At 41.4% G+C, this 25,215-nt stretch overlaps 1 protein-coding gene and 1 pseudogene across 1 annotated transcript in view; one reads left to right on the forward strand and one right to left on the reverse strand.

Moving 5' to 3' along the window:
• The first annotated feature begins 792 nt into the window (after nucleotides 1–792).
• CBFA2T2 (CBFA2/RUNX1 partner transcriptional co-repressor 2) overlaps nucleotides 793–25,215 on the forward strand; it is a 134,853-nt gene continuing 110,430 nt past the window's right edge. Inside the window, exon 1 of the mRNA XM_052650468.1 lies at nucleotides 793–918. Coding sequence (XP_052506428.1) covers nucleotides 885–918 — 34 coding nt within the window. The 5' untranslated portion in view covers nucleotides 793–884. The remainder of the gene's footprint in view (nucleotides 919–25,215) is intronic.
• LOC128058115 (40S ribosomal protein S2-like) lies at nucleotides 17,807–18,619 on the reverse strand (annotated as a pseudogene).

Raw genomic sequence — 25,215 nt, forward strand, 5'->3', positions numbered from 1 at the left:
TTTGTACATAGAGGAGTTTGGAAATTTTAATCTCTTGTTTTAATTTAGAGACTTTGGGAGGCAGAATACTTCAGAGTAGTTCAAAGTACTGGGTCTGAAGTCACAAGTTCCTAGCTTCCAATCCCATCTCTGCTATTTGTTAACTGAACCCAGTGAGCAACCTGGTTGGTGGGAAAGCCCTATCCGCATGTATAGAGAAGGGGGAATAATAATACTTCTCTTGCTCATTGTAAGGATTAACGGGATGGAGTGTATGAAAATAGCTCGGTAATAATAACGACAGCTAACAGTTATTAACATTATGATCATGACATCTGAAATACTTGGAACACTGTCGGGAGAAGTGAGTTGCCTAAAGACAGGCGCAAAGGCGAAAAGGACCTTAACCTGGAGAACTCAGGTGAGGCATTGCGCCCTCGCCCCCACTAAGCTCCGCTCCCTAGGGCTCCGCCTCTGGGTTCTGGCAGTTGCTTTGGCCACAGCTGGAATCCCTAAGCCTGAAGAGTGGAACTTGCATGTGACGGGCGCGCGTGACGCAAGGGGGCCGGGACTGAGAAGCAGGGTGCGCCGGGATAGGGTAGTAGGTTCGCGCGGAAGGGGCGGAGCAGGTCAGGAGGCGGGGTTTAGTGCGACTCCGTCTAGGGGCCAGGCTTCCGCGTGCGTTGGTCTGGCGGGCGAGAACGCGCGGCGGGGGCGTGTCCGGCGGGCGGGGCGGGGCCAACTGGGGGGCGGGGCGGCGCGCGGCCTAACGGCGGCGGAGGCGGCGGCGGCGGCATCAGAGCCTCTGGGGTCGGCGAGCTTGGCGGCTACAGGTCCCGCAGCGGCGCCTGCGGGGGACCCGGGCCGCGAGTGGAGGCGGAGGTGCGCGGCAGCGGCGTTGGGCGATGGTGGGCGTCCCTGGAGCGGCCGCCTTCCAACGTAAGCGGGGCGGGAAAGCGGGCGGCTGAGGGGGGCGTGTGAAGGCCTGCAGCTCCACAGGCGCGAGCTCCCGGGAGGCCCCCGGCGCGAGGCCAGGCTGGTAAACTGAGGCCCCAAGAAGGGCAGCAGATCCAAGGTCACCCGGCAGGCCGGGCCTTCCCGGGCTCCCAGGGCCACCCAGGCTCCTCCTGCACCGCTCGAGAGCTCGGAGCTCGTGGTGTGCGCGAGTCTCTGGGCACCGCGGCCTCGGAGCCCTGGCCGGGCCGGCGTCCATCTAACTTGCCGGCGGACAAGGATTGTTTTGTTCTCCTGGCGCCGAGGCCACTAAGTCCGGCCCTGGAGAAATATTACACACATCCAATTTCGAAGGGTGTGTGGCGGATGGTGGAAGAGGCGAGGATGGCCCCTCTGAGGGGCCTGTTGAGTGCAGGCTCAGGGGTCTGACTGCCGGGGTTCACATTGCGGCTCCTCCGCTTACAGGCAGTGACCTTGGGTCTCTATGAGCCTCAGTTCCCCCTTCTGCAAAATGAAGGCGAGAAGAACATCTCCAGCCCTTCCCCACGCCGGTTCAGGGTTTTGTGAGGCCAAATAGGCTTGATACGGACTCTGGCACACATAGGCGTGAAAACTGTCATTATTGTAATCGCTGTTAAACCTCATCCAGAGTGAACCTCACTCGGGAAAGCTCGAAATTCAGCTCTGATTGTGTATTTATTTGAGATTTTAATTTTATTTTAGGTTAGTCCTGCTTTATGATCCAGTTGTTTTTCTTACCTTCATTTCTCCTTTTCAGCATTTATCAACTGTACCTCCTAGAAATGTGAGATCTTTGGAGGAGGTGTGGGTCTCTTAACAATAAAATTTTCATTGTTTCTTGTTAGCAATAATAGCCATAATAGCCAACATTTTTTGAGCAGCAGGCATTTTGTATTCTATTCATTTAGTATTTATTAAATCAAAAGAACCATTTTGGCCCTGGGAATATAGCAGCAAACTAGATAAACCAGACTCAAGCTTTGAGTTTTAGTTGGGGGAAGGGAGAGAGACACGTTCAATGAGGAAACAGATAAATCCATTTTGCATGTTTTCTCTCATTTAATCCTGGTAACATAGATAAGAGTTAAGTATTTGTGTGTGCCCATTGTGCAGAGGATGAAGCTGAGGACAGGAGGAACCTTGTGGATTTAGCCTCAGAGCCCAGGTTCCTCCACCCATAAAAGGGGGGCTTTACACAGCCTCTCTTCTTTGTTCGATGCCCATTAAATGTTGGATTGAAGAAATGCAGAGTAGGTAGGTGGACCCAGCTAATGCCTCTTCATAGTCAGTCTGCAGTTGCTGCTTTGGAAAGTTTAATCTATTCCTCTTGGAGTTTAACTCAGCAGAGACTAGCAGAGGTGACCTTTAGGTCTGACAAAGTTACACTATCTCTGTATAGTGAAAGGACCTTTAATATGAACTTAGATTTTTTTTTTAATGCGCAGATCTCTTTTATGCAGTTTTCTGTTTAAGCTCTAAAGTACAATTTTTTGGTTCTATTATGTTAACTAAGGTTTGTTTTTTGTTTGTTTATAGTCATCCTAAGAGAATTCTGTATAACATTTCTAGGCAATGTGCTTAGTATTTTTTTTTTTAAATCTGGAAGTATTTATAAGTTGCATTAAAATGTTGAGAGACTTTTTTTTTTTCCTGAAGAGAATTTTTTTAAATGAGGTTCTCATGGTACAGTTAGATTCAACATTGACCATCTGCTAAGCACCCGGTCCTTGAGCTGATGTGGGGGTTCCAAATATAAAGACCAAACTCTTACCTCACTGAAGTTCACCTATAGTCTTGATTGGCTAATGTTTCTTAACTAAAGTGCTAGGCAGAGAGAATGGAGGAACTGAGTCCCTGGGGGAAATAGTCTAGAATAGTGGCCTCAAATGGTTTTAATGTTCTTTGTATCAGTAAATATGGTTGAGTATGCACACACATTATGTGTGTTTAAGTTACTATTACAGTGTTGACTGTACTGTCTATTATGTACATTTTATAACATGTGCAAAAATAGACATTTTACAAAAGGATGAACTGAAACAAATATAAGTAGAAGTTCCAGTGTTTGGCTTTCCACACCCTAGTGTGTGAATAATAACTGTGCTCCCTGTGGTGGAGACCATTGATCTTGTAGTCCGACCTTCCCCTCAACCCATGATGTCTGTTGAAATTCAGTTCTGAAGTTGTGCCTAGATTGAAATCCTGGGGTCCGGTCCTTACTAGCTTTGAGACTTTCAGCACTACTTAACCTTTCTGTGCACTTAATTTTCCTCACTTGTAAAACTGAGAAGAGAGTTCCTGTCATCTCCTTTTCGGTTTTACTGTGATGACTTACTGTGATGAACATATTAGTAGAATGTATGTGTTAAGATATGTAGAATACTTACACTGGGCCTGACATACTATTTTAAGTGCTGTCAGTGGCTAAGGATACAGATGACTTGGAATCTCACAATCTAGTAGAAGTGAAGTGAAAGTTGCTCAGTCATGTACAACTCTTTGCGACCCCTTGGACTGTATAGTTCATGGAATTCTCCAGGCCAGTATATTGGAGTGGGTAGCCTTTCCTTTCTCCAGGGGATCTTCCCAACCCAGGGATTGAACCCAGGTCTCCCACATTGCAGGCGTATTGTTTACCATCTGAGCCACCAGGGAAGCCCCAATCTAGTAGAGGTCCTGCACAAATACCTGGATAATGATAAAGTGCTTTAAGTTCTCAAAGTAAAGGCTTTGGGGAATTCAGAGTAGGCGCATTGTAATTGTTCTTTGAGGGTCCAAGTAAGGTTCAGGTAAGGAGGTGACATTTGGAAGGAGAGGGACTTTTTCCAGGAGGATGAGGCATGAACCTTATTGGCTGAGAGTATAGAGTGGAAACTGGGGCTGTTGAGGGCTTGGTGAGTGGTTCTCCAGATCTGGACCTGTGGGAAACCTTGTTAATAGATAAGCAGTGAGTTCTGGCTGAAGTTATGCCTGCCAGGGGCTGGATGGCAACGAAACCTGTCCTAGAACTTTTCACAGCACAACAGCTCTTTCCTCTCTGGTGGCACTCATTCTGTCTTCTTAAGATATAGGGTTGCGATAGTATCTGCATTATTGTGATTTAATTAGCCTAGTAGGTAAGTGCAAAATCCACAAATGTGGAGAAAGATATGTACATTCTTGAACCTGAAAGATTTCTGAACAGTTACAAGTGGGATGATAAATGACCATACTCAATTAGTGAAAAACTCACCCATAAATATTTTATGGTAGATAAGCATTACTCTTCAAAAGGGGTGAGAACTGTCCCATTCAGTGACTATTTCCTTATCTGGCACTTAGCTTAGGATGAAAGAAGAGATGTGAGAGTGCACCAAGAAGACTTCTCTGAGGTAGAATTAGGTCCCTTCTGTTGGCTCCTCTAGGTCCACTCTCCATCCTTTCGCACCCTGGGAAGCTGACTGACTTAGACTCCATCAGTTGGCTTTCTTCCCATCTGAGGATATGGAATTTAATTATCCTGCTCCCTTCCTATGAGTGTTGTCTCTGTCTAGCTGTGTCCCTTGTTCTTCTTCTGAAGGAAATTCTCCCTACATGCATGACTTGCTCCTTCTGGTTTGGAAAGTTTGTATTTCCTTTGTTCTTCAGGCTTAGAGGTACTCTTACTAGGCCTAGGGTACTTATTCGAGCCCAGATCATAGTGGATGTAAAAGCAGCAAATGCACTTGGAGAGGAGAGAGGCTATTCCAGGTAAGGATACTGACAAGGAGAAACTGGGTCTCGTTTTTTCCCCTGGTCATCACCTGCTGTGGCACACTGGTGTGTTCAGTCAGTTTTCCTCCCAAACTATTAGGATATGAAAAAGAAAAAATGGAATAAGATTAAAAACATCCATAACTTGTGACCACACAATAAAGACTAGTAAATTGCAGTTAGTAGCCTGTTTAAAACCACAGGGATAGACATGAGATAGGGCTTCCCTGAGAGCTCAGTTGGTAAAGAATTCGCCTGCAGTGCTGGAGTCCCCGGTTTGATTCCTGGGTCGGGAAGATATGCTGGAGAAGGGATAGGCTACCCACTCCAGTATTCTGGGGCTTCCCTGTGGCTCAGCTGGTAAAGAATCTGCCTGCAATGTGGGAGACGTGGGTTCAATCCCTGGGTTGGGAAGATGCCTTGGAGAAGGCTACCCACTCCAGAATTCGGGACTGGAGAATTCCATGGACTGTATAGGCCATGGGGTCCCAAAGAGTTGGACACAACTGACTGACTTTCACTTTCATACATGAGATAGGTTGTTTGGCATAATGGAAAAAGCAGAATTTGGAGGCAGACTTTGGGTTTGAGGTTCCATTCTACTGGGAAGTTACTCTACCTCTGAGACTCAGTTGTTTGTTTATTTGATCTATAAATGATGTTAACTCTTGCCTAATAATAATGATGACTAATATTGAATGTTTATTTTGGGCCATCTTTTGCCTTTTAATCCTTTACTTTTATTTATATATCCTCTTTTACAAACTAGGAAATTGACTCAGATCTCACCTGTGCATGCTAAGTCTATTCAGTCATGTCCGACTCTGTGCAGCCCTATGAACTAGCCTGCCAAGCTCCTCTGTCCATGGGATTCTCTAGGCAAGAATACTGGAATGGGTTGCCGTTTCCTCCTCCAGGGGATCTTCCTTACCCAGAGATCAAACCCACGTCCCTTACATCTACCTGCATTGGCAGGTGGGTTCTTTACCACTGGTGCCACCTGGAAATACATAGAGCTAATAAATGAACAGTTTAAAATCTAGATCTTTTGTGACTACAGAGCCTGACTTCTTAACATTAAGGTAGCTGTTGAAAGCTTTTAGACTGGAAAGGTGGTTTAAATAAGAGTACAGTGGATACATGTAGCAGTAGGATAAAGATGAGTTAATACCCTGAGTTCATACTTCCTCCAGGGTAAGGAAAGCAGGAGGAAAGATGAGGAAGTAAGATTTCTTACCTGCTGGTTTTAGCCGCAATTCTTAATTTTAGAGTATTGTTTTGAACTTCATAGAAAGTGATCATTCAATTATAAAGATTTACTTAAGATCCCTGAAAGTTTAAAGGCTGAGGGAGAATCTCTCCCCTAGTTATCGTTTCTGCTTTAGTAAAATTACAAAGAGGAGGGGTCTTTCTGGTGCTGTATTGACTGGCCCCCTGTGCAATATGAGCTAGTATATTTACATGTGACAGAGTCTGTCTCTGGGTTTTATTATGGCTGGTTAAGTAACTTTTGCCTCTGTCTCTGGTTTTTGTCTCAGGCCTCTCCAAGGCCTGGAGGCTATCTGAAATTATAGCAGTTGGGGCATCATAAATTAAACTTGTAAAATGAGTCTATAGCAGATATGTCAACTGAATCTGACTGTAAGTCCAGTTGAATTCTTTAAAAAAAAAGTCTTTGCCAGATTTTCTGCTGGGCACTTTTCATGTATGTTGTACTCAGTTCTGTCCAACTCTTTTTGAACCCATGGACTGTAGCCCACTAGACTCCTCTGTCCATGGAATTTTCTATGGCAGGAATACTAGAGCGGGTTGCCATTTCCTCCTCCAGGTGATTTTCCCAACACAGGATCAAACCCAAGCTACCTATGTCACCTGCATGGCAGGCCAGTCTTTACCACACGCCACCTGGGAACCCCCTTTCCCGTATGTCATCTCATGTAATTCTTAAAAACATCTTTGAGAGGGAGTTAGTATCTCTGTTTTACAGATGAGAAAGTAAGTCTCAGAGAAGTTAAATAAATTCCCCTAGGTCACACAGTTAACCAGTAGCAGACACACTATTCACACTTAGTTCAGTCCTGATAACTGAATTCACTGAGATCTGAGTCCAAAACCCACATTTTTCACTCTCTACCATGTGGCTTCTTTTCACTAGCTAAACTATAGGTTTTTAGACATATGTTCCCAAGGATCCTGGTGTTCCCTGAAGATTCTTGATTTCCCATCATTTTTCTTCAACACCTTTCTTTAACATCTTTTCTTATTTAAAAATATCCTGGGATTGGATATGGTTTAAAGAGTGCTGTATTAAATCTTGGTCTTGTTTAGAGGTATTCTGAATTGGCCTTAGCCATGAATTAAAAACAGAAAACAAAAAGGCAGCAGAAACTCCCAGCAGCCTTTACCAATTCATCCCATATGTTTCCTGATTTTAGCAGTGAAGCACATGATGGCTGTGAACATCAAAAGCCCAAGAAACGTCCATGCTAATTTTGCATGGCCCTGTGAGGAGCTGTCAAATATGGATCATCAAATATAATACATGGACTGTACAGTAAACCTTTACTTTGGAATGTGGCTCTTTAAAATATGGTTCTGGCCCTCTATTTTGTATTCCTGTAATTAAATGCAGAAATCAAAGTAAACTCAGAGGTACTCGGAGCTAGGTATCCTTCTGTCTGAATTGATAGCTTTGGAGTTGGCTAGACCTTTCAATTAAATTAGTTGATGGCGACAAATATGTAATCTGACCTCTCCAGCAACTCAAGTGAAATGTTAATACCAGGCATAGCAGAGTTCCCTTGACACACTGCTTTGACCTTTTCCTCTCATACAGATGTTTCCCTTATTCCTTTGTTAACTTAGCCATCTCAATGCAGAGGTCCTGCCTGCTTTTAATTTTTTGAAGCCACATGGGAACAGACATTCAGATAGCACAGATTTATTCATTGTTACCTTATATCCCTAGAGGTTCACTAATCAAAATCACTATTTCCTCTATTTCACATAGTTTTTAGCTGGTTTACTATCTCCTTTCCACTATCCTCTCCCTCTCCCATCCCCCATAGAAGTTAAAACACTAGTGATATTTTTTTCCACCAAAAATGTGGTAGTATTTCTTTGTCCTTAATTTTGAGAAGGTGATTATGATTCATTTTGTTTCTCTCTTGAGAAGTCGAATCAACCTTACAGGGCAGAAGCTGGCAGAAAGCAAGTCTTAACTGCTTAAATTAAAAGTAGCAGTGGCTTAGAAGAGGCAGGTTCTGAGGTGGGGAAGAGGAGATGATGGTCTTAGCTCCTCTGGCATTCATTCACTAGCTGCCTGGAGCTAGGAGCTTAGGAGCTCAAGTTTTCATAAGCTCCTCCTTAAGGGCTTCTCTTGAGTTGTGGCCCCTGGGCTCAGCAGTTGCTCTTGGGCTTGGCAGTTGCGCCTTAGGGGCAACTCACCAGGACCAGGCGTGGAACCAGCATCCCCTGCACTGGAAGCTGGATTCTTAACCACTGGACCACCAGGGAGGTCCCTATATTCTTTTTATTTATGCATATTAATTTTTGAAACTAGAGTAAGTTACAAGTATGATACTTCTTTACCCTAAATATGATAATGTATATTTTCAGTAAACTAAGATACTCTCTTATGTAACCACAACGATGTTCTTTCCAAAATCAGGAGATACAGATTGGTTATAATATTATTATCTAATATACTGACTTTATTCAAATTTTGCCATTTGTTTCAATGTTTTTTGTAGGGAAAAATTTTTCTAATCTAGGATCCAGTCCAGGATCTGCATAAAATATTTGTTTAATCTCCAGTCTCCTTCAGTTTGAAAGAACCCTTCAGACTTATCTTTCATGATCTTGTCTTTTTTGAATGGTATAGGCCATTTATTTCATAGAGTGTCTCTCAATTTGAATTTGCCTTCCTTATGAATAGATTCAGATTATGCATTTTGATGGGAAGATTGCAGAATAATGTTATATCCTTCCCATTGCATCATATCAGGAAGCATTTGATATCCATTTGTTCAGTACTGATGATGATAACTTTGATCACTTATTTAAGATGATGTCTGTCAGGTTTTTCCACTACAGAGTTTAATATTTTCCTTTTTAATTAGTAACGTTATGGGAGGTAGTGCTGCTGCTGCTGCTGCTAAGTCACTTCAGTCGTGTCCAACTCTGTGCGACCCCAGAGACGGCAGCCCACCAGGCTCCCCAGTCCCTGGGATTCTCCAGGCAAGAACACTGGAGTGGGTTGCCATTTCCTTCTCCAATGCATGAAAGTGAAAAGTGAAAATGAAGTCGCTCAGTCGTGCCCGACTCCTAGCAACCCCATGGACTGCAGCCTACCAGGCTCCTCTGCCCATGGGATTTTCCAGGCAAGAGTACTGGAGTGGGTTGCCATTGCCTTCTCTGATGGGAGATACTGAGTCCATGTAAATACCTTGATTTCATCAAACTTTTATCCAGTAGTTATAGCATCTATTGATGTTTGCAGGAGTCAGTTGTTACTATGATAGTTGTGCTTTCATATTACAGAACTGTGCTATCAGTTTTTATTTTTTACATATCAGTTTTATTCTTTTCAGCTTATCAGTTTTAGTCTTTGCTTATTGGTTAATATTCTGCTGGAGAGCATTTTCTTACCTTTATTTGTATGTAGTAATATGGATTCTTATTTTATGCAGTAAGTCATAATCTGTTACTGTCAACATTTTTTGTGGTTTTCACATTGTCCCAGATTTGGCAGTGGGAACCCCTTCAAGCTAGCTTTTGACAAGTTCCCAACATTCTTGAACCGGTTCCTTTTTGGCACGAAAAAGATGTTCCAGGCTTATCTTCCTACCTGAACTTTGGAATCAGCTATTTCTCTAAGATGTTTCTCTCCTAATTTCTGTTAGTGGAGAAAATTATTTAGAAATCAAGATCTAGTTGCTGTGTATGCTCATTGCTATGGGTTGTCATTGCTTTCAGATCCCTTCAATGGGCAGAGCTAAGAAATCTATGTGTATATATACACACATATATATATATATACACACATACACATATACACATACATATATATACACATATGTCTAAGTTTATTTCTGTTTTTATCTAAATATAATAAAAACTGAAACTGAGCAAAGGGCTCCTGTGCCTCCAGTACTGAAACCCAAACTCTGACAATGGGAGTTTGCAGCAAAGTAAGGATTTCAAACCCACCTGGTCTTTGAGTTGGGGTTATGTGTTAGAGGAAGAACAAAGAGACATTACTGTGACATTCCCTATTTGTAGTTTTGGTAAGTCAGGATGTCTCTGGTTTACGATTCTCCAGCCAAAGTGGTCCATGGCACTGGGACCACTCATCTTGTGCTGGAGAAGCAACCTGAGTTTGTACGTTAATGATGACGTCCATAATAGCAATTTTAGTTGCTTAATGATGTTGTCAGTAATAGCAGTTTTAGTCATCTGACTCTTGTTGATTAGTGTTCAGTTAGCACAGGCTTGAGGTCAGAGTGTACAAGAGAGGGAATCAAATTTTGGATAGAGAGATTGATCATAAACTTGATAAGGGAACTTGGTTTCAGAATTGTGTGTTCAGACTAACACCTCCAATACCACAAAGTTTATTTAGCCTTTATCTTATTTTTCCTGTATTTTTAAGCCCGTTCTCTTACCTAGGGATTGTAAACCCAACTCACATAATCCATAATATATTTATTTGTCCAAACCTAGAATATACTGAAAATAGCTCCAAGATTGCTAACCCATGTTACTGTGAAATTTAGTTTATAAACCTTTTTGATTATAGCTTTTGGGCTTTAGTCTGGGGGTATGTGGTCAGTATATTATACTCAGAAGTTACTTTGGGAAAACTTCTCAGTGATTTAAGAGCATTGAAACATGTATATTATCATATGTGAAACAGATCGCCAGTCCAGGTTCGATGCATGAGACAGGGTGCTCAGGGCTGGTGCACTGGGATGACCCAGAGGGATGGGATGGAGAGGGAGTTGGGAGGAGGGTCTAAGATGAGGAACACATGTATACCCATGGCTGATTCATGTCAATGTATGGCAAAAACCACTGCAATATTGTAAAGTAATTAACCTCCAATTAAAATAAATTTTTTAAAAAATAAAAAATGTAACAAACATACTAAAAAAAAAATAGATGTAACTCAACTTACAGAAATTTGATGTATCAGTTCAGTTCAGTCGCTCAGTCATGTGCAACTCTTTGCGACCCCATGAACCGCAGCACACCAGGCCTCCGTGTCCATCACCAACTCTCGGAGTCCACCCAAACCCATGTCCATCGAGTCGGTGATGCCATCCAACCATCTCATCCTCTGTCATCCCCTTCTCCTGCCCTCAATCTTTTCCAGCATCAGGGTCTTTTCAAATGAGTCAGCTCTTCGCATCAGGTAGCCAGAGTATTGGAGTTTCAGCCTCAATATCAGTCCTTTCAATGAACACCCAGAACTGATCTCCTTTAGAATGGAATGGTTGGATTTCCTTGCAGTCCAAGAGACTCTCAAGAGTCTTCTCCAACACCACAGTTGAAAAGCATCAGTTCTTGGCACTCAGCTTTCTTTATAGTCCAACTCTCACATCCATACATGACCACTGGAAAAACCATAGCCTTGACTAGACGGACCTTTGTTGGCAAAGTAATGTCTCTGCTTTTTAATATGCTATCTAGGTTGGTCATAACTTTCCATCCAAGGAGTAAGCTTCTTTTAATTTCATGGCTGCAGTCACCTTCTGCAGTGATTTTGGAGCCCCCCAAAATAAAGTCAGGCACTGTTTCCCTGTCTGTCTGCCATGAAGTGATGGGACCGAATGCCATGATCTTCGTTTTCTGAATGTTGAGCTTTAAGCCAACTATTTCACCCTCCTCTTTCACTTTCATCAAGAGGCTCTTTAGTTCTTCTTCACTTTCTGCCATAAGGGTGGTGTCATCTGCATATCTGAGGTTATTGATATTTCTTCTGGCAATCTTGATTCCAACTTGTGTTTCTTCCAGCCCAGCGTTTTCATGGTGTACTCTGCATATAAGTTAAATAAGCAGGGTGACAGTATACAGCCTTGATGTACTCCTTTTCCTATTTGGAACCAGTCCGTTGTTCCATGTCCAGTTCTCACTGTTGCTTCTTGACCTGCATACAGGTTTCTCAAGAGACAGGTCAAATGGTCTGGTATTCCCATCTCTTTCAGAATTTTCCACAGTTTATTGTGATCCACACAGTCAAAGGCTTTGGCATAGTCAATAAAGCAGAAATAGATGTTTTTCTGGAACTCTCTTGCTTTTTCCATGATCCAGCGGATGTTGGCAATTTGATCTCTGGTTCCTCTGCCTTTTTTAAAACCAGCTTGAACATCTGGAAGTTCATGGTTCATGTATTGCTGAAACCTGGCTTGGAGAATTTTGAGCATTACTTGCCTAGCGTGTGAGATGAGTGCAGTTTTGCGGTAGTTTGAGCATTCTTTGGCATTGCCTTTCTTTGGGATTGGAATGAAAACTGACCTTTTCCAGTCCTGTGGCCACTGCTGAGTTTTCCAAATTTGCTGGCATATTGAGTGCAGCACTTTCACAGCATCATCTTTGAGGATTTGAAATAGCTCAACTGGAATTCCATCACCTTCACTAGCTTTGTTCGTAGTGATGCTTTCTAAGGCCCACTTGACTTAACATTCCAGGATGTCTGGCTCTAGGTGAGAGATCACACCATCGTGATTATCTGGGTCGTGAAGATCTTTTTTGTACAGTTCTTCTGTGTATTCTTGCCACCTCTTCTTAATAGCTTCTACTTCTGTTAGGTCCATACCATTTCTGTCCTTTATTGAGCCCATCTTTGCATGAAGTGTTCCCTTGGTATCTCTAATTTTCTTGAAGAGCTCTCTAGTCTTTCCCATTCTGTTGTTTTCGTCTGTTTCTTTGCATTGATCCTTGAGGAAGGCTTTCTTATCTCTCCTTGCTATTCTTTGGAACTCTGCATGCAAATGGGTATATCTTTCCTTTATTCCTTTGCTTTTCGCTTCCCATCTTTTCACAATATTTGTGTGTGTATATGTATTTATTTATATGACTGGTTGGTTTTGGTGCATAGTGAAATTTTAAATATTTTTTTCTTGTGAAAAAGGCAGAGTGATTTGCTACTGAGTGGTTTGCCTTTGAAATTCCAAGTAAGGAATTTAAGTGTGCTCATTTCTCAGATATATTTGTAGAGAACTGTAGGTTGCCTTTTTTGGAGTTTTGGAATGGGGAGAGCACTGGAAGGAAGTAGGTGGTAATGAATGAAAGTTAAGTAGTAGTGACTACTGGAGTGAGCACTGTCAAAATAATTAAACTAATGATTAAAGAGAGAGAATGGTTTCTCTGAAAACAGGGTATCCCTGTAAAACCTCCTCAGAGAGGTTTAACCCAGCAGTTGTTAGGTGGTTTAACTAAAATTTCTTAAGCAAATACTGAACCAAACTGAGCATAAATATTGTGATAATTAACTATTGCTTTTTCTCCCAGATGTGTAAATGAAGTAGTTTAGTTTTTCTTTCTCTTTTAGTCATGTTTTTGAGGTATAATTTACATATAGTAAACTTTATTCTTTTTTAAGGTTACAGTTCTGTGAGTTTTGACGAATATATGCAATTGTGGTCATCACACCAACCAGGAGATAGATTATTTCCATCATCCTCAGTAGTTACCTCATGCTCCTTTCCCTTTATTTAGCAGCCCCTGCTAACTACTATACTAGTTTTTGCCCCTCTAGTGGTTTCTATCTTTCTCTCTAGTTTTTCACCTTTTCCATGTCATATGAATGAAACTGTACGATATGTAGACTTTGTATCTGATATCTTTCACTTACTATAATTGTTTTGGAAATCATCCATGTTGTATATATCTGTGGTTCCCTTTTATTGCTGAGTAGCATTCCACTGTATGGATATACTGTAATTTTTAAAATAAGTCTGTCTACATTTGGGTTGTTTCCTGTTTTGATGATATGAATGAAACTCTAAACATTTATGTCTTTTGCACACACGTCTTCATTTCTCTTGGGTAAATACTTAGGAGTGGGCCCCCTGGGTTCTAGGTAATTTCATGTTTAACTTCTTAAGAAACGCCCAAAGTATTTTTTGAAGTGGCTGCGCTGTACCATTTTGCATTTTTACTAGTGATCTATGAGAGTTCCATTTGCTTGTTGGGTGTTTTACTTTGTTTTAAAATTAGTTGTTAAGGAAACAGTGTATTTGGGAAAATCAATTTTGGTTGTCTTGTTTCTACTGAAAGGCATATTCTCTTTTATAATATAGAGTCTGTCTTCTGTTGGAGTCAACAGTCATTTCTTATTTACATATCATTAACAGAAATAATAGCAACTACCACTTAAATGTCAGAATAGTTTTCACACATCTGATTTTTATAGCAATCAGTGAGTAGTAGTATTCTCATCCTCTTATTTCATATAAAGTTCAGGAGTCAGGTGATTTGGTCACTATCACAGGTAGAATGCAAGGGTGTAGGTTTTTGGGAGTGGATCTGTAAGGGGACATTCTTTTCTTTTTCGTTAGATGTGTAATAAGTGAAAACATGGGTATCATCCCAGTGCTTCCTTTTACTTTCAGCTCACAAGCAGTGCAACCTTGGACAATTCATATTTGGATTTTTGAATGGCTTTTATCATCTGTGAAAAGGAGACAGCCATACCATCCCTATCTACCTGACAAGATGAGAATCAATTGAGGAATTGTAAAAGCATGTTCTAGACACTATTTGTTATTACATCAGTTATTTTGTAATGCATGAATATATTTTAGATATTTAAACAATACAGATAAAGTAAAAATCTCCTTTATAGTCTTAAGTGAAGCTATTCATTTAACAACTATATTGTGCTGCCTTTAGCTGCAGGGATGGTTCTAGGTGCTTGAGGGGGTTCCCAGGTGGATAAAATTCAGTCCCTGTCTTCAAAGATCTTCCAGTCTGTCTTGCCCTGTATATCCTAACATAGATTTTTGTTGATTGCTCTTGTAGTGAAAACTTTGACAACTGGGTTTTAGTTAAGTTTGGACAGTGATTGTCCATCTTTTCCTCTTATAACTGATGCTGTTGGGGACAGTTGTATTGGGAAATACTGAAGCAAAGATTCTGGTTCAATTGATGGAGGTGGTGAACTTCTTGGGGAGGAGATGCCTCCGAGCCACTGAGCACATAACTAGTCATGGATACCAACGCTTGACTTGTTCTGAGCGTCCTGTAGGTCTCTAAATAGTCCACGCTAATTTTGTGGCGGTTGTACTCTAAGGAATGATTCGGTAAATAAAGAGAGTTTCCATTAAAGCCATGGTTTTTAAATAGTAATTTGAAATCCTAGAATCAATTATTGATTATCTTTTTCTTGAGTCTCTTGGTTCTCTGTATTCTGCTAATTAAGTTCAATAAATCATTTATTTGAGGGGCCGAAATAGCAACCCACTCCAGTATTCTTGCCTGGAGAATCCCATGGATGGAGGAGCCTGGTGGGCTGCAGTCCACGGGGTCACAAAGAGCCTGACATGACTGAGCAACTTCACTTTCACTAATATCTGTATTCTACTGTGACCCAAGCTAATTATACTAGAAGGTGAACTTTTTTAAAAAAGATATTTTGTTTATTTAGCGGTGACATGTGGGATCTAGTTCCCTGACCAGGCGAACATTTATTAAGCCCCTAGTACAGGATGTTGGCAGATATAAGAGAATTCTAAGGTGCCAGAGAAGTTTAAAAGTTGTTCAGTGGTGGAGGGAGGAACAGATTGATGTTTCATTATCAATGGTAAGCAGTAATAATAGCATGATAAGAACCACCACCAATACGCATCTGACCTAACGTATGTTCATGTATGTATGGGTGTGTTTCAGAAAAGGCTTCTCCAACAACTGTTTTTAAAAAATCAGGTTTTGGTCTGGTAGTATATTTACATAATTCAACAATTAAAAGGTACAAAGGTTATTTAGTGAACTGTCTCCTTCACCTCTGTGCTCCAGCCAACACTTGCCTTCCTTGGAGGCAGCTAGCATTACTAGTTTCTACTGTATCCTTGCAGATATATTCTTGTAGGCCATATAATAACATAGATAAAAGAACTTCCTCATTCTGCATTGTGTTTCATTGTATGGATGCATAATACTTTTTTTTCTACAGTCCACTACTGATGAACATTCCACATGCCAATCTTTTGCTGTTAGAAACAGTGCTGCATAGCTTTGCAGAAAATGCCATTTCATAAATCTGCCGACTAGATTCCTAGAAGTAGAACTGCTTGGACAAAGGGTACAATTTGTATAATTTTGATAGATGTTGCCAAATTACTCTCCAGAGATGATATATATCAAGTTTTTTTTACTTCTGACAACAAAGTGTGTGACCCAAGTAAAGAAAGGGTAAGAGATGGGAAAGCTGAGTCTGGACCAGGTTTGGGGGGAGGAATTGAAAATAAATATGTTATTTAAAGTATAAAGTGCTAGGTGAAGAAGGATAGGAGATGAGACTAGAGAACCAGGCAGGGAACAGGTTTATGCTTGGATTTTATTCCGTAGCGAATGGAGAGCAACAGAAAGGATGAGGGAATGGCGTCGTTACGATTGTATTCTAAGTAGAGCACTGTAGTGGCCCTGTGAAGTTGCATTTGAACAGGCAAGATGGAAGCAGTAAAATAATTTTGGTTAATGCAATAGCTTTGTCAGACCATGTGTTGTCATTTTTAGGTTTGGAGACTAGAAGGATATAGTGTGCTAAGGGAGACAGAGGATATGGATTTAAAAGAGTGCATCTCACTGAAAGTAGCAAGAAAGGCTTAACTGAATATTACTTAGTCGCATTTTGATGGGTGGGTCCATCTTGGATTGGTAAATACAGAGAGGAAGAAATGCAATAAAGAAAATCATGCCAGGGCCTGATACTGGAATAAGCCAGCAGTAGGCAAACTTTTTCTGTAAAGAGCTTATTAGTAGATATTTTAGGCTTTATGGAACACATAATGGATTCTGTCACATATTCTCCTCCTCTTTTTTTTAACAACTCTTTTAAAATAAAGAAATCGCTAGCCTATAGCCATTACTGAAATAGACCATGGGCAAGGTTTGTACAGGAATGGGATGAGAAGTGGCCTTAGTTACTAACTCTTGGTCTGGAAGGTATGGGATGTACTAGTAAAAGCAAGAGTAAAGGCAGGCTGAGGCAGAACTGTGGGACACTTTGAATATCAGGCTAAAGAATTTGTTCCTACGTTAGACTCACTGAGGAATCATCTATCATACTGACTCTGAGATGGTGACATTTTGCCTAGTACTGTAAACTTACTGTATTGTCAGCTATAAAAAGCCTGACTGGGAGAACTGTCTTGTGTAGACATTTGTATTGCATGCATATACTGCTGATGGATTGCCCGATATTAGCATGAAATACTGAGTGAGGTCTTACCCATTTACTGGGGCTTTCCTGGTGGCTTAGCGGTAGAGAATCTCTCTGCCAATGTGGGAGACATGGGTTCAATTCCTGGGTCAGGAAGATCCCCCGGAGAAGGAAATGGTAACTCACTCCAGTCTTCTTGCCTGGGAAATCCCATGAACAGAGGAGCCTGGTGGGCTAAGTCCATAGGGGTCACAAAGAGTTGGACATGACTCAGTGACTAAACAACAACATCTCATTTTATGAAACTGCTTTTATCAGCACAAAGACCAAGAATAGATACTCTGCTCTTGCTGCCTCTAAGTCCTTGAACTCATTTTGAGCACCTTATGTGTACGCAGTGGGTGTGCAGGTTTTTGTTGAGGCAAAATAATGCTCTAAATATAGGAAATTCAAAAGATAAAGGATCTCTGAGGTTCTTCTCATTCCACAGTCTGTGTGTCCATGAATTAAAAGGCAATAAATTCTGAGGAAACCCTCAAGATAAAATTCTCAGACCATCCACCAGACATGGTATCTGACAACCTTTAACAACTGCTTCTTTATTCCTTTTGGTGGCCAAAGTGAATAGGATAACTATGCAGACTATTAGGACATGCAGAGTTTGGGAGACAACAATTTATCAGTCATCGTTTTTTTTCCCTCTAGCTTCATTCACTTTATTTTTCTCATATAAAATTATGTGGTAGCTACGGCTGGAGCCTGGTTCCTCTGCACAGAGACTCTTTACAAGATGGTCAGTGAATTCTGATACAGAGACTTAGTGAATACTGTCTCCTTCCAGAGATCAGGGATGAGTAACTGTGAGTCTTGGAAATGGTGTCAAAAATGGCCTTCGTGAAGTTGTCCAAGGTGGCAGTGCAGCCCCTGGCAGAGGTGAAGCAGTTGTCAATGCCAGCCATCATCAGGAGCTTCTTGGGCACAGGGGCTGGGACAGTACCAGTGCCCCTGGGGGCAGGGATGAGGCGTACCAGCACAGAGCCACAGCAGCCAGTCTCCCTGCAAGGGACCATGTGGGGCTCCAATCTTGTTCCCCCAGTAGCCGTCTCATCACACAGGGATGATGGAGAGCTTGGCCAGGATGATGGCTACCTCTGTAAAGCACTTGATGCCCAAACTGACATGCCCTGTAGTAACTCCTGACAGTAACAGATGCCTTGAACCTGGTCTGCTGGTCAGCACAGGTCTGCTTAATTCAGGGATGCTCCCAGGAAAAAGTGAGCAATCTCAGATTCCTTGATAGCAGAGAGAAGAAATAGATCTCCTCCAAGGACTTGATCTTCATTTCTTTGACCAGGCAGCCCAGCTTGGTAATGGGGAGCCACTTGTCCTCTTGGCCTTGCCTCTGCGAGGTCCACAGCCTCTGCCTTGGCCTCAACCCCGGCCCCAGATGCCGCTGCCAAAGCCTCTGCAGAAGCTACTGTGGCCTCCCATTCCAGGGCCCCTGGGGGCCTCCTCCGGGCCCTCCCAAGCACCAGCGTCATCTGCCATTTGGTGTTTTTACAGAGAAGTGCCATCTTTTCTAATTAAGGCTGTTATTTCCATTTTGAAGCAATTGAAATTTCCCAGTTTTTTAAAGCACATGTTGGTTGTGGCAGTGAAAGCTGTAAATGCAGTAATCAAAGCTTTTTTGATTGTAGCACATTTTCAGATACGCAGATTTGGAACTAAGTCTAACAGGATTATCTGGATGGTTGATAAAGATTATAAACTTACAGGGATCTATTAAGACTTCTTTCAGAAATAAGAAATTGGGATCTCATTAGGGCTTAATTGGTTTCACTTCAGTTTTTTAGCTTGGAGGCTGCTAAGAGTTAATTTATTGTGCAAGGGTTTGGCCGTGTGTGGAGCACAGATTTATTTTAAGGAAAGGATCTCTTTGTATGTTTATGCATTTGTGAGATCAGTCCTGTTTACATGTGAACCCGCTTCTCGATTATAGGGAAAACAGGCAGACAGTTGATGCCAATATTAGAACATGACACTGATTTTGGTTCCACAGATTAAGGGGGAAAACATGGCTAAAGGTTTTATTCAACTTACCCTGAATGCTGACATTTGGAAATAGAAACCATTGGGGAAAGGTCTGTCAGGAACAGATGAGTAAATTTTTCTCATTTGAGTAGGTCCTTGTATCTAGTTAGATATTAACAGTATTGTGTAATGAGAAAGGATCTTTAGGTTGATTTTCTTAACACTCGGATTCCAGTTTATAGGTGAATGAAGATGTGGCTTTAATCACCTAATCTTGAGTTATGTTTTAAATGAAAATAAATTTGCTTTTTGCTATTAACAAAAAGATGTTTAAAAGGTAAGTGGAGGGACTTCCCTGGAGGGCTATGCTTCCACTGCAGCAGACATGGGTTTGATCCCTGGTTGGGGAACTGAGATTTCCATAAGCCTCATGGTGCAACCAGACGAAGGAAGGGGAAAAAAAGATAAATGGAATCATTAACTGTTTGGAAGATAGCTTAATAATGTTAATTTTTCCCTGTAGCGTTCTCTTTTTTTGGTAAACCTTTTTATTAAAAAATTCACAAATCATAAATGTACAGCTCAATAACTTTTCATAAAGTGATCATACTTGTGCTTTCCAGATCAAAAAATAGAATATTAAGAGCAGCTACTTCAGAAACCCACCTCTCACCTGCCAGATACTATCCCTCTCTCTCTCCCAGGGTAACCAGTATCCTGACCTCTATTACCATTCATCAGCTTTGTCTTTTTTTTTTTTTTTTAAGGAATGTTATATAAATAAGAGTCATATAGTATATATTCTGTCTGGCTTCTTTTGTTCAACAGTAATGACCCATGTCCTTGTGTCAATAGTTTTTTCTTATTGCTGTATAGAATCCCATTATAAAAATATACCGCAATTTATCCACTCTGTTGTTGATGGACATTTGATTATTTCCAGTTTTTGGCTGTTAGGAATAATGCTCCAAAGAATATTCTTCTATGTCTTTGGGTGTATGTGTGTATGACTCTTTGTTGGGTACATACCCAGGAGTGCAGTTGGAAGGTCACTGAGTGTGTATACTGCCAAAAGGTTTTCCAGAGATGCTGCGCCATTTATGCTTGGGTCAGCAATCTATGTGAAGTTCATTTTTTTAATATCCTCACCAGTCTTTTAACATTTGCTGAGTCCTACTTTGTACAGGTGTCAGGGATTCACTAGTGAACAAAAGGAAGTCCTCTCAAAGAGTGTGATGAAAAATATATTTCTACATGCATGTAAAATTTTGTGTATTTAATTGGCCGTGCTGGGTCTTTGTTGCTACATGGGCTTCTCTCTGTTGTGGAGTGCGGACTTTTCATTTCAGTGGCTTCTTCTGTTGCTGAGCACAGGCTCTTGGGGCGCGCAGGCTTCAGTAGTTGCTATTCCTGGGCTCCAGAGCACAGGCTCAGTAGTTGTGGCACTCAGGCTTAGTTGCTCTGCGGCATGTGGGATCTTCCTGGACCAAGGATCAAACCTGTGTCTCCTGCATTGGCAGGTGGCTTCTTACCACTTGAGCCACCAGGGAAGCCGCAACACAATATTGAATATCTTCAATTCAGTTCAGTCCAGTCGCTCAGTCCTATCTGACTCTGCACGCCATGGACTGCAGCGTGCCAGGCTTCCCTGTCTATTACCAACTCCTGGAGCTTACTCAGACTTGTGTCCATCGAGTTGATAATGCCATCCAACCATCTCATCCTCTGTCGTCACCTTCTGCTCCTGCCTTCAGTCTTTCCCAGAATCTGGGTCTTTTCAAATGAGTCAGTTCTTCGCATCAAGTGGCCAAAGTACTGGAGTTTCAGCTTTAGCATCAGTCCTTCCAGTGAATATTCAGGACTGATTTCCTTTAGGATTGACTGCAGTCCAAGGGACTCTCAAGAGTCTTCTCCAACACCACAGTTCAAAAGCATCAGTTCTTCAGTACTTAGCTTTCTTCATAGTCCCACTCTCACATCCATACATAACTACTGGAAAAACCATAGATTTGACTAGACAGATTTTTGTTGGCAAAGTAATGTCTCTGCTTTTTAATAGGCTGTCTAGGTTGATCATAGCTTTTCTTCCAAGGGGCAAGCATCTTTTAATTTCATGGCTGCAGCCATCATCTGCAGTGATTTTGCTGCCCCCCCAAAATAAAATCTGTCACTGTTTCCATTGTTTCCCCATCTATTTGCCACAAAGTGATGGGACTGGATACCATGATCTTAGTTTTCTGAATGTTGAGTTTTAAGCCAACTTTTTCACTCTGCTCGTTCACTTTCATCAAGAGGCTCTTTAGTTCTTCTTTGCTTTCTGCCGTAAGTGTGGTGTCATCTGCATATCTGAGGTTTTTGGTATTTCTCCCAGCAATCTTGATTCTAGCTTGTGCTTCATCCAGCCTGGCATTTCTCATGATGTACTCTGCATAGAAGTAAATAAGCAGGGTGACAATATACAGTTTTGATGTACTCCTTTCCCGATTTGGAACCAGTCTATTGTTCCATGTCCAACTCTGTTGCTTCTTGACCTGCATACAGATTTCTCAGGCGGCAGGTCAGGTAGTCTGATATTCCCATCTCTCAAAGAATTTTCCACAGTTTGTTGTGATCCACCCAGTCAAAGGCTTTGACATAGTCAATAAAACAGAAGTAGATGTTTTTCTGGAACTCTCTTGCTTTTTCTATAATAGAACAGATGTTGGCAATTTGATCTCTGGTTCCTCTGCCTTTTCAAAATCCAGCTTGAACTTCTGGAAGTTCATGGTTCATGTACTGTTGAAGCCTGGCTTGGAGAATTTTGAGCATAACTTTGCTAACGTGTGAGATGAGTACAATTGTGCAGTAGTTTGAGCATTCTTTGGCTTTGCCTTTATTTGGGATTGGACGAAAACTAACCTTTTCCTGTCCTGTGGCCACTGCTGAGTTTTCCAAATTTGCTGGCATATTGAGTGCAGCACTTTCACAGCATCATCTTTCAGGATTTGAAATAGCTCAACTGGAATTCCATCACCTCCACTAGCTTTGTTCGTAGTGATGCTTCCTAAGGCCCACTTGACTTCACATTCCAGGAAGTCTGGTTCTAGGTAAGTGATCACACCATCTTGGTTATCTGGGTCATGAAGATCTTTTTTTGTTTAGTTCTTCTGTATATTCTTGTCACCTCTTCTTAATATCTTCTGCTTCTGTTAGAGCCCTACCATTTCTGCCCTTTATTGTGCCCATCTTTGCATGAAATGTTCCCTTGGTATCTCTAATTTTCTTGAAGAGATCTCTAGTCTTTCCCATTCTGTTGTTTTCCTCTATTTCTTTGCGTTGATCACTGATTAATTGATTAATATATTCAGGTGGTGATAAAGTATTAACTAAGTGTGTTAACTAGAGAGAGGAGGGTGGTGGGGAGTGCAGTTCGATGCAGTGGTTAAGAAAGACTTCTCTGATCAAATGCTATTTGAGCAAAGACCTGGAGAAAATAGGCTAGCCATGTGGATATCTGGAAGAGGAGCAGTCCGACAAAGGGAAGCAAGTGTCACAGCTCTGAGGAGGGAGTATGCTCGATCAGTTCATAAAGCAGCAAGGAAGCCAGTTTGCCCAACAAACTGAAAACACTGTAAGGGCAATAGAGGTTGACTGTCAGGAGGTAAATTGGAGCCAGAGCGTGTGGGGTCTGAAGAGTCAAGGGAAGGAGGTTGGGTTTTCTAAACGAGGTGGGAGACTGTTGGAGGGTTTTGATCAGGGGGAGACTTGATCTCTTTTATCTATTTTAAAGAGTTAATTCTGCTCTTGGAGAAAATACTAATGGCAATGGTGGAAGCAGGAATGTAAATTTAGAAACTATTATAAATATAAGAACAAAAAAAATTATTGCTCTGAGCCAAGAGAGGGAAGTTGATTTGGATCAGAATATTTATTAATGGCGGAGGTAAGGAGAAATAGTTGGATTCAGGATATTTTGAAGGTGCAGCTGATAGAATTTGCCCCAGTGGCTTGGCTAGAATTTGCCTCAGTAGGTGGTTGTGTGTCAAGGATGACTCCAAGATATTGACTTAAACTGCATCTTTACTGATTTGAGAAAGACTGGGGAGATGGTAGAAGTCCCAGACAGGTTTAGGCTGGGATGGGGAACCAAGAATTTGAAATGGGACATTTTGTATATGGAGAAGGCAGTGGCAACCCACTCCAGTGTTCTTGCCTGGAGAATCCCAGGGACGGGGGAGCCTGGTGGGCTGCTGTCTATGGCGTCACACAGAGTTGGACACGACTAAAGCGACTTAGCAGCAGCAGCAGCATTTTGTATATGAGGTATCTGTTAAATGTCCAACTGGAGATGTTGAGTAGACAGCAGGATATGTGAATAAGATGGTGGGGAATTCCCTGGCAGTCTAGTGGATAGGACTCTGCTTTTACTGCCCGGGCAGGTTCATTCCCTGGTTGGAGAACTAAGATCCTGCGAGGCACACAGGTCAGCTTAAAAAAATGGTGAATGAAAATAGAGACTGGACCTAACTAGACCTTTGTAGCGAACAGATGAATTCTCTTTATCATATGAATGTTTGTAAAGCTAATTATTTTCAATTTAGATATATACTTTAGATAAAAGTCTAAAGATAGACTTTTCTGGTGTTTTTGTGAGAGCTATTTGACAATGAAGTAATATATTAGGGATTTATTGAGAGAGTTCCTGGGTTCTTCTTTGCAAAATCTGTGGCCGAAATTTATTAGACTTTGTATATATTTAATCGGCACTTCCCAGGTGCCGTCAGTGGGGAAGAATCCACCTGCCATTGCAGGAGACGCAAGAGATACGGGTTTGATCCCTAGGTCTGGAATATCATCTGGAGGAGGAAATGGCAACCCATTCCAGTATTCTTGCCTGGAAAATTCCATGGACAGAGGAGCCTGGTGGGCTACAGTTCGTAGGATCACAAAGAGTTGGACACATCTGAGCACGGACTCATTGTCGATTTAATCTACTGTACCATAGTTTATACTGTCTGTTATTCTGTGTAAAATGAGCATAGTGACCTTAGAAGATCTGTATGACTATTAAGTATATGGTGAATTATTTGAAGAAAGAAAGCTTTAACCACTATCTTATGTTTTATCACATATTTGTAGTTTGTACCTACACTGAAAAATAGTGGTTTACATGAGGATTTCATATAGATTATTTTATTCAGTGCTCACAACAGGCTGATTTGTACTATTGCCATATCCCACTTTACAGTTCAGAAAACAGAGGCTACATGGATAATGAACTCAGGGCATGTCTCTCTGTTTAGGTAGTAGAGACAGGACCTGAACTCCTCAGAACTATATAGACTAACTCTGTTAGCTACCATGTTCCATTTCTCTGCTATGCTAAATCTGTGATAATTTATTATAATTATATGATTTTTGAAAGATAGTTTACAAAAGTAGCTCGACATTCTCATAAAAAATTTATAGCAAATTGCAGTCAAAAGTAAAAATTCCGTTTCACCTCATCACTGAAAGTTTGTATTTCCAGACTTTTTGGAATACCTTTACAGACATCTGTAAAACATACGAATGTATAATTTTTTAATAAATGGAATCATAGTATTTTGTGAAGTCTAATTTCCAGTCAGATGAGCAGTCCACAAAACCATTCTGTCAGACCTTTGCTTTAAATAAGAGCAAAGACATTTATCTCTTCTGCTATCTTAAGTACCTTGGAACATAAATGAATGACTGCAGCTTTCAGTATTGATTTGTTCAATGTTAGTAGTGAGATGCCTTTAAAGTGATCACACCTTTCATCTCAGAGAACTTTCCAAATGCTCTGTAAAAAAGGCAAATATATGACCAATTGCTTCTTGAGGTTGCCAAGAACCATTCAAATCCTTTTCCCTTTCTCAAAAAGTGCAGGCTTGTCTATTTTGGAGCAATTGGCTCTTGCAGATGCACCTGTTACCTGCAGTTGTAGGAGATGATGTCTCTCCATGTGTCTGGTAGTAGAAAAAGGAATTAATGAACCTGTAACTAAAATAGAACAGTGCCAGAAGTGAAAATAGGTCCTTCCTGCTATTGATATTGACATAGAGAAGGAAAGCTTCAGGTGGATCAAACTCTCCAGGCCTGTCATAGGAATC

The sequence above is a fragment of the Budorcas taxicolor genome, chromosome 13 (genome assembly GCF_023091745.1).
Source record: "Budorcas taxicolor isolate Tak-1 chromosome 13, Takin1.1, whole genome shotgun sequence".
Classification (NCBI taxonomy): Eukaryota; Metazoa; Chordata; class Mammalia; order Artiodactyla; family Bovidae; genus Budorcas; species Budorcas taxicolor.